The sequence below is a fragment of the Branchiostoma belcheri genome, unplaced genomic scaffold, assembly GCF_001625305.1.
Source record: "Branchiostoma belcheri isolate BF01 breed outbred unplaced genomic scaffold, Haploidv18h27 scaffold23, whole genome shotgun sequence".
In the NCBI taxonomy this organism is placed as follows: domain Eukaryota; kingdom Metazoa; phylum Chordata; class Leptocardii; order Amphioxiformes; family Branchiostomatidae; genus Branchiostoma; species Branchiostoma belcheri.
The window spans coordinates 1635763-1645244 of NW_017803824.1; the positions used below are offsets into that span (position 1 = coordinate 1635763).

Here is a 9482-nt window from a genome sequence, read left to right on the forward strand (position 1 = left end):
GTCAACCTTCAACTCTGCGCTATTAGCCTTGCAATAGTCGGGAAATTATCACAGCTACCGCTAGGCGGCGCTCGGGCCAACGGGGGGCGAAACATTTTTAAGGTAGGCTTTTTTTTCTATTTTGACTAGACTCTGAATCTTAAGTTCTGTCGTTTCTATATACTAGTATTCAAATTTCAACAAAGATGATGAATTTAGGGATCATGGTTTTTCAATCTTTTGCACATATTCTTCATATCTGCAACCAGACCAGAGTTATAAACAAACGCAGATCTAAAGTTCAAAAAGAACATTTATTTTCAACAAACGAAAACATTGAACAAACCCATGTTCACATAACAAAAGCCACCTACCTTATATACATTATACATGTACTTGAAGAGTAAATATCAGGCTCTATAACAACTACCTGTTAGTTCTATCGCTATAAAATGTAATTATATAGTAGAATATCAGTAACAAACTTCTTTCTACACTTACAACTACATCCACTACGTCTACCATCTATCGCAACCATTAGTCAGAAACAAGAGAACAAATACTGGACTAAATAAACTTATTCTATAAATACATGTATCTAGGTTAACAGAATAAAATCTAACATGCTAATATTGGATGGTAATCCTTCTATAAAAAGAAAACTCTCTTCCTCTATAACAAAAGAACTCAAAACATGCAAACTTAGGTTAAAGAAAGCTAGATATATGGTACTTTACATACCCTATATTGATAAAGTTGCTATGCAATGCCGTGGAATGCTACATATCAGATGTATGACATGCATTCCAACGTTACCAAGGAACAAAACATTCTATAAAAAAAATTAAAAGACACTAAGGCAAACTTTATACACAGTTTTGAAGTCACTGTTTGTAGTACATCATGAAGACCTAATACATAGATTTTCCTTTGCCAGTTTGATCCCTCACTTTCGTAATACAGAGTTAACAGGATCTTAAGTAAAACTCACTCTTAGTTATAATGGTGGCTTGTACAACATAAACTTTCTACATTATGTCCTCAATCCAAGTATTTCTTTGTTTTTTCTGTATGGTATCACATCGTCCATCTTCTCTAGGTCTGCACACAGCTTGAGTTATTCCAAAATCTCCCACCTAAGAGTTTGCAGGTGTCTCTTGCAATGAATGACCCAGGTGACTGAACAGTCAGCTGAACTCCTCACACTGTTGGAGCTTCTTCACTGTCAGACTTTCAAGCTGGATATTTCATAGGACCAGGCTCACAACTCAATCCGCAAAACTGTGAGGTTTTGTACTCCTCAGCTACACCTGTAAGCTTTCTCACAAGTGAGTCTGCAAGTGTTTCTTCAAATTACCCTGCTCACTGAACTGCCTGCCACACTTCTCACATTTGTAGGGTTTCTCCCCTGTGTGAGTCCGGATGTGTTTCTTCAGATTACCCAGCAGACTGAACTGCCTGCTGCACTCCACACCTGTAGGGTTTCTCCCGTGTGTGAGTCTGCATGTGTCTCTTCAGATCACCAAGCTGACTGAATTGCTTGCTGCACTCCTCACACCTGTAGGGCTTCTCACCTGTGTGAGTCCGCATGTGTTTCTTCAGACTACCCAGCCGACTGAACTGCCTGCAGCACTCCTCACACCTGTAGGGTTTCTCACCAGTGTGAGTCCGCATGTGTTTGTTCAGATGACCCAGCTCATTGAATTGCTTGCTGCACTCCTCACACTTGTAAGGTTTCTCACCTGTGTGAGTCCGCATGTGTGTCTTCAGATTAGCAAGCAGACTGAACTGCCTGCTGCATTCCTCACACTTGTAGGGTTTCTCCCTTGTGTGCGTCCGCATATGTGCCTTGAGATTACCCAGCTGACAGAACTGCCTACTGCACTCCTCACACTTGTAGGGTTTCTCACCTGTGTGAGTCTGCATGTGTCTCTTCAGATTACCCAGATGACTGAACTGCCTGCTGCACTCCTCACACTTGTATGTTTTGGTGGCAGATCTCCCATCCGGTCCAACTTCGATATCATCAGAGCCATTGCTGTTTGTTGCCATGGTAACAAAAGCTGAATTCACCTCTGGAGTATGAAGATGAACAACATTTGATTTGAAAAGTTTCTGTCTACTCAGGACATATATCACGCTGACCATATAAACACATGTTGAAGAAAGTATTGTAAAGTTCTTAAACTTGCATAGAGAAAAGAGTATTACTGGGAAAGTAAAAATGACTTTCTTGGAGTATATAATAACATGTTCTTACCTGCAATATATCTTTAACACAGTCAAGTCTTGAACTGCTACACCAGAGTACTGATGTCTGGAACAACACAGGTGAAGCCTCACTGTTTTCCTTTTCAGCACTACTGGACTATGGAATCCTGTTTTCCCTTCAGCACTACTGGACTATGGAATCCTGTTTTCCCTTCAGCACTACTGGACTGGAATCCTGTTTTCCCTTCAGCACTACTGGACTGGAATCCTGTTTTCCCTTCAGCACTACTGGACTATGGAATCGTGATTGCCCTTTCAGCACTACTGGACTATAGAAACCTGTTTTCCCTTCAGCACTACTGGACTATGGAATCCTGTTTTCCCTTCAGCACTACTGGACTGGAATCCTGTTTTCCCTTTCAGCACTACTGGACTATGCCAGTCTATGGAATCCTGTTTTCTTTTCAGCACTACTGGACAATGGAATCCTGTTTTCCCTTCAGCACCACTGGACTATGGAATCCTGTGGAAATCGCAAAACAAACACTGTGATCTGAAAGCCTGCATACATTTTCCTTCAACTGTCGATAAAGTAATCCCTTTTAGATAGTTAGTGGATCACCTCCAACTGCCCCTCAATCAATAACGTAACATGTACGAGTGTTAATGAACCTCCCCTGACTCCAGACCTTTCCTTCGTGATGGAAACCAGATGTCTGGGCGGGAAGACCGTTACGAGGCACATTTGGGGGTTTACAGTATATTCTACCTCGAAAGAACTTCTACATTTCAACCCACAAATTACCATTTTTCTTTAACATCAAGTGTACATTTATAGAATGACAATTTTATTATTTCTACAATGAGCCAGCACTTCTGTTGTCGTGTTTGATTTTCAATTTTTACGGAGACGATATAACCCCTTCTAGACCACCACTGAGGTGTCAACAACATTTTCTCAGGCAACGAAATCATTTTGCACCTAGAATGGCACAACAAAAGTTACAAAACCAAAGCTAGTTCACGCGTGCTACTACATATACAAAGTTGCTGCTGACAGAAACTTGTTTACAAACAAGAAACTGTTTCTTTTCGAGCAGTATAAACTTCTCATAGAGCGGCATGCGGCACACACCTCGCTAGCGGCTAGCTAGTGAGAGATTCAGAGAGCGTAAAACAAACTTGTAACTAGAAAGGCCAATATTTGCTTTGGAGCAAATACAGCGATGGCTTCACCACATTTTACGACATGGCAGGGAAAGAATGAGAGAAACACAAGGGAAAACAATGCTTTACATTGATATAACTATAATATGAAGTAACATACAACTAAGAACAACAGTTGGCTAGCTATTCCCTACATTATTGGTTAGGATTTTTAATTGCATAATGCAAACTGTTGATTTTCAAAAAAAAAACGTTCATGCCCCGCATTCCAATGCTGGAGCAGGAAAGCTTGAAATACCTACCAAAACACTTGAATACAGACATACTGTCAGTATGGAAATGGTCTGTGCAGGTGTTAATCAAGTTAAATCCCAACAGCCAATCAGCAAGAAATGCTCTGTGCAGGTGGAAATGGTCTGTGCAGGTGTTAATCAAGTTAAATCCCAACAGCCAATCAGCAAGAAGAAGAGAGGAAAGCTGCATGCCTATTGGTTGATGCCCTGCATTCCATTGTGATGACTCATGCCAAATGTGGTTAACACTGCCCACTGACACAGTAATACATTTGCTATAATACAGCCAAAAAACTCAAATAAAACCATTCTAAAAGCCTGTATCACAAAAATTTAAAAAACGCCTAAGGGTATTTGCCCACTGTACCTCCATACCAAATTTCAGATCCTTAGGCCCCAAAATGAAGAAGCTGAATCCATTTAAAGATATGGCAGGAGGAGAAGAAGAAGGAGGAGGAGAAACATCAGAAAAAGCAATATGGTTTCACCACACCACTTCGTGGTGTGGTGAAGCCATAACTAGCGTGTAACGAGTTATTTTCCTGTCACATAGACAACTGTACATCAGACAAGCTCTTGGTACGTACCTGAGTTGTATGTAGGATGAAATCCCGACGATCTGAACCGAAAAAGGCTCGTAGAAAGACGACGAGAAACCCTCGAAACTTTCTTCCACACCACGACACGTCTGGTGGACGGAGACACGGGGGTTAGCGGAATGAGCTCCGCGGAGATGGGATTCAATCATAATGAGGCGGCGGATGCGGTTTCTTGTTACACGTTGCTCCGCGGAGTTTACATTCTTGTGGCAGCTTGTGAAACTCCTCTGGCCAATTATATCCCATTTTGCGTTAGTTTTAGGCCGATTTCTACCATTTATTCAGCCTGCAAATGAGTCTGGTGGAGACTACGCACAACCCACTGTCCCGAAAGCGTTAGTTTTCCCAGTGTCAAGTACATGTATAGTACAAAAGTTGACGCGCACATTTAAGACTGTGACGACGATTACGCCTTTATCTTTGAAAAGATTAATCTAAATACATCTGAATAGCTTAGACAATAAGCTTACAAAGTGTTCTAAGTAGGAGCATAACATTTAGAACGTTACTATCTTATCTTATTGTGAACCATGTTCTGGAACATGCTTACGGTAACGTTGACGAGTTGCTATGGACGACGAAAGTGTTCTACGGCCAACAAAACGATCGAATTTTCGCTGGTCGGACGTACTCGCACGTTGCTGCCAGAAGATGCCGATCTTTTCTCGCTTTAAACGCGCCAAGACCGTGGACGACGTCATGGCAGAGATCCCTTGGTCCGGCGCCGTCATGAGGAGGCAGCGTCACCGAAGTGTGTGGACTTCCGTCACCAGTCTGACGTCCTTGGACGTAGATGAGACCCTGGCGGCGTGCAGCGACTGCTGGTTCTTCGAGGAGAAAGTCGAAGCCTGCGAACTTCAACTTGAAGACGTATCACTGACGGAAGACTTGATACAAGATCCGAAGACCTTGGTGGAGGGGAAGACGCCAAGTTCACCGGAGAACAACTCCATCGTGACCCAAGCTGAAGTTCACGTCGACGCTCCATCCAAAGTGGAGTTGTCATCACCCCTAAACGACTCCTTCTACCAGTCTCTGCACAAGTATCACGATCCGAAGAGTTGGGAGAAAGAGGAGGGCGGCTATGCTTACTCCTCTGACGAGGAAGAAGAGCCTGCGAACCCAGACGTCGCAGTCGCTGAAATCCACCACACCTATGACAGCGACGTCGTCGACGCCGACTCCATCGCGAAGCTCGATGTATATGAATCCTGGTGCAGGCAGACAGACGTGCCGATAGAAGAGATAGAAAGGAGAAGAAGGTTGATGAAGAACGGATGCGTCTACTGGGATCCTCTGGAGATCACGTTTGAGCGATCAGAAACGATCACGCTTCCAGATCTAGACCAGGAAGAGTCCGCACAGAAGACCAAGAAGCCAGGCGCGTGGAAGAAGTTCAAGCGTGGACTTGGCAAGGCGGGAAGACGCCTTCAGAAACTTTTCTGTGGTTGTCTGATGGAGGAAGAGTTTGATGACGCTGATTTGTACATCTTGGAGTTCAAGTCAAGGGGAATCGACGTGGTGGTCGTGTGAAGCGGAGGTGAAGCTCAACGTCAAAACACACAGTTGAACGACACAGATGACCAGTGCCCAAACAGAGATGTACACTTGAATCGGCCATGCCGATTTTACACGGTACATTATCAGCGCCCTGTGTAATATATTAGATACAGGGTCAGAGCGGAGCGCTCTTATAGTAGTTATACGTGTACTTGATGTACACTAAAATCTCTTATACATGTAGCTACTCGGATGTACACTAAAATCGGCCATGCTGATTTCGAACAGTACTAGTATGCTACATGATATGGCGAGAAAGAACACATGGCAAGTACACAGGTTCACTGTGTTAGGCCACGTCGATACTGTACAGTATGTAATAACAAGCGCAACATCGACGAATTTGTAAATATTTTGTGCATTTCAAGATTTTATATTTATTCGTGGGATCTGTAAATATGAAATATTTTATACAATATCTAATATTCAGTAACTAACCTTGAGAGACATGTGTGTCTTGTGTATTTTAACAACCTTTTTGATACGGCCTTTAAAAAGTGCAAAGACAACACATTGACATTTGTACTTGATAATAAAGCCTGTATTTCTACTGTGTATATTCTAGTGTCCCATTTTTCTCCTAAATACATTATTTTACTAGTATATACAGGCAGAAACTATTTGTTTAAAACAAGACTGATGCCCCCAACTGCAGTTCTACAGCCCGGTGTTGTAGAACGCCGTCCTCCCGTGTCCTCAGTTGACCTGTGTTCTATAAGAGATCATATTTCCAAGCAGCCTTTTTAAAAGGATGGGCACAACTCCTGGTGTTCTGACTCATCAAAAAACGGTATGTACGTGTCTTATGGCCGCACCTGGGGTCGTATTGAGGTCACCCGAGTTAGCGCCGAATGGCAGCCGCTCCAGACCCTTGCTATTAAGCCCCTATAATTGTAAGCTCCTCACAATTCAGCCCTTGGCTGCAAAGAGAGAGTAGCCGGCCCAACCAATACAAAACAACGAAAAGTCTCTGCGCACGAAGAATGTACCAACGTGGTGGAAGTTCGAATGTGGCGACGAATAACTAAGTGTAAGCGTAACGTGAATTGATACGAGGAATACTATTTATAGCATACACTTTTATTTCACACAACTAGAGCTAGAACTTAAAGCCAAGTGTCCAAATGTAGAAAATAACTTTATATCGTATAAGGTTACACAGGGCTCCGTTATGTCGAGCGTTCAATTCATTAAATCAAGAACAGGGTACTGAAAAATAGCAACGCTAAATCGCTATTAATACTCATCTAAATTAACGCATTGATAGTCCAATGTATTGTTCTTCATGCTGAATATTATTGATGGCAGAGACAATGAATGTCATCAATAGGACCATTAGCGGCATACATTCAGTTGACAGAAAAAACTACGGATTTCTACTATCTTGGCTGAGTGTTCCGACAAGCTTACTTTTTGTCCGTTCCCGTCTGTTGTTGTCTTAACATGAAGCTCGACAAGTTGTGTGGTTCCACTATGTTACGAAAATAGTCGAAGTACGCCATGCCATTTGTCCCAACATTCAGGACACGTGGAAAACAGTTCAGTAATTGTCATATCAAAATTCGTTGTTTCATCTTCACAAAATAAATGTTGTTTTCCCTTGGCATCTGAGTAAGGCCTGCTAGAGAAGACCGGCCGTCACTCTGAAACTTTGACAAGCTTTCACCCCCAAACATCTGCTTCAAGATTTGGACGGTGTGGCGACTACTATGAGGCAAGCCCGTTCTATCTGTTGTCCAGTTTCTGAGTACGATGCAACAAACTGCAGCAGCAATGCTTCCCATGCAGTGCTATTAACCCTTCAACGACAAATTCCAGATCCAGCCGACTTGCGCAACACAAATCCACCGTCCATTCTGCATGGCTGTTTTTGCTCCCTATTCGAAAGATACGTCCCAAAGTTGCAGTCGCGGTGCTCCAGGACTCATCAAGCGGGGGAGTTGGAAAGTTTTTCATACCTCTGACTAGCCGAAGGCCACATCGCAGACCAAACCTGATCGGCAAACCGGTACATTTCTTCTGTGAGAACCTCGAAGATATCGTACAGCAAGGAGCCGACGGCAGCTACGGCGGTGGGGCGATCACCCGACACGCCTGGGCCGCGGGGAAGCGGTGGGTCACTCTGCTGCAGGCTCATGTCATGATCAGAATTCGAAGAGCCAAAAGTCGACCTCAAACTCAAAATGCCCGACCTCAAAATGCCCGACGATCGCGACTTTCTCGAGAATTTCCTGCTCGTTCTTCTTCTGCCCATGGTGCTGGAAACTGCGATATCACGCCAGAAGATGTTGGTAGGAATCGTTACTCAAGCAACTGGATAGACATTGAAAACTGTCAGACGTTTCAAGTAGCATCAGCTACAATTGTACTTTTCGTCTGTTTCTAGGCAGACGGTGTCTGCACGTATGCAAATGAATCGTCGGACCAGTTCTGCCGGATCTGTCTTGGGTCCATGGCATGCATGTAGGTCAGACAACTCTCTTCTTTGAAGACAAAATTCTCTGAGTGAACGCAACCAACATCTGAAAATGACTAAAAAATTACTATCCTGAACCGAACACTGTGACAGTCTTCTTTCAATTCCAGACTACAAATGGAAATAACAACTGTTTATTCATGATTTCATCCAAGGAGCAACATAATCATACAAACCGACCATCTTACACATGGACACATATCTTTTTCATTCTTTCCCTTTTTTTCACATGCTTGTCACTCCAGGAAAGAAACACCTTTATATCCAAGGCACTTTCAGTGTAATTGAATGTAATAAGCTACCTTAATAGACGAGTGTTGTTATTGCAAACTTGCAGGGAACAACAAACCCATAGAACCCCACAATCTCCTTCATGCACAATACCCTTACACTGCACATTCCATATTTTACAATATCTTTTTTTTCTCAGCAATACAAAATGCTGTCTTTACTAGAATGTTCATTGGATTTGCTAACTTGCGTACAATATTTATGTAGACATAATATGCTGTTTCTAGATTTTAAACGAAAGAAAAAAAGCCTGGAAAACTAAATTTTTAATACTACCTTGTCTGCTGTTTTCTATTTTGTCTGTTAAGAATAATGAGTGTAACAAAGTGCTATATTACGATGTACTAAGTTGTCTGCAAAGCTGGTATGTTAAACTGATAAGAGTTATCCTGATTAACCAATTCAAGAACACTACATCCATGTTCTTGTTTTATTAGGTACAAGTACCCATTATTGAAAGCCTGATCCTAGTCTAAACCTCACCAGAAAACAGTGCCAGACTTATTCTTTACTTTGCTGCAACAACACCACTTTTCTTTTCCACATATTTACTCTTTTTCAGACTCATATTCAACAATCTTATATCAGACAATACGTTTAACTCTAAAATAGCAAAATCTCTTCCAGGATAGCATTGTACAAAATCCAAAGCTGTGCAAAAATTTGGTGAGCTGAGGGCATTGCATTGCACTTTGCTTTTTTGCTGTTGTAGCAACTTGGCAAGTATATAATATTCAATCATTTTCAATCTACCCAACTACAACTATACATTACATTGTATATAGAATTATGTAATTACATGTACTTGATTAATATACATCATCACAATTGGTAAATCAACACCATTTATACTACTGTAACAGTGATTGTCAAAAAAACTATAGAACACAAGGGAAAACAATGCTT

At 42.1% G+C, this 9482-nt stretch overlaps 1 protein-coding gene and 2 pseudogenes across 1 annotated transcript in view; 1 reads left to right on the forward strand and 2 right to left on the reverse strand.

Annotated features, from left to right (window-relative positions):
- Positions 1–2051, reverse strand: part of LOC109470681 — a 15400-nt pseudogene extending 13349 nt beyond the window's left edge.
- Positions 2052–4399: 2348 nt separating this feature from the next.
- On the forward strand, positions 4400–5782 carry LOC109470555 (annotated as a pseudogene).
- A 2409-nt stretch (positions 5783–8191) lies between these two features.
- LOC109470556 (GRIP and coiled-coil domain-containing protein 2-like) overlaps positions 8192–9482 on the reverse strand; it is a 4312-nt gene continuing 3021 nt past the window's right edge. Inside the window, exon 4 of the mRNA XM_019769520.1 lies at positions 8192–8310. Coding sequence (XP_019625079.1) covers positions 8192–8310 — 119 coding nt within the window. The remainder of the gene's footprint in view (positions 8311–9482) is intronic.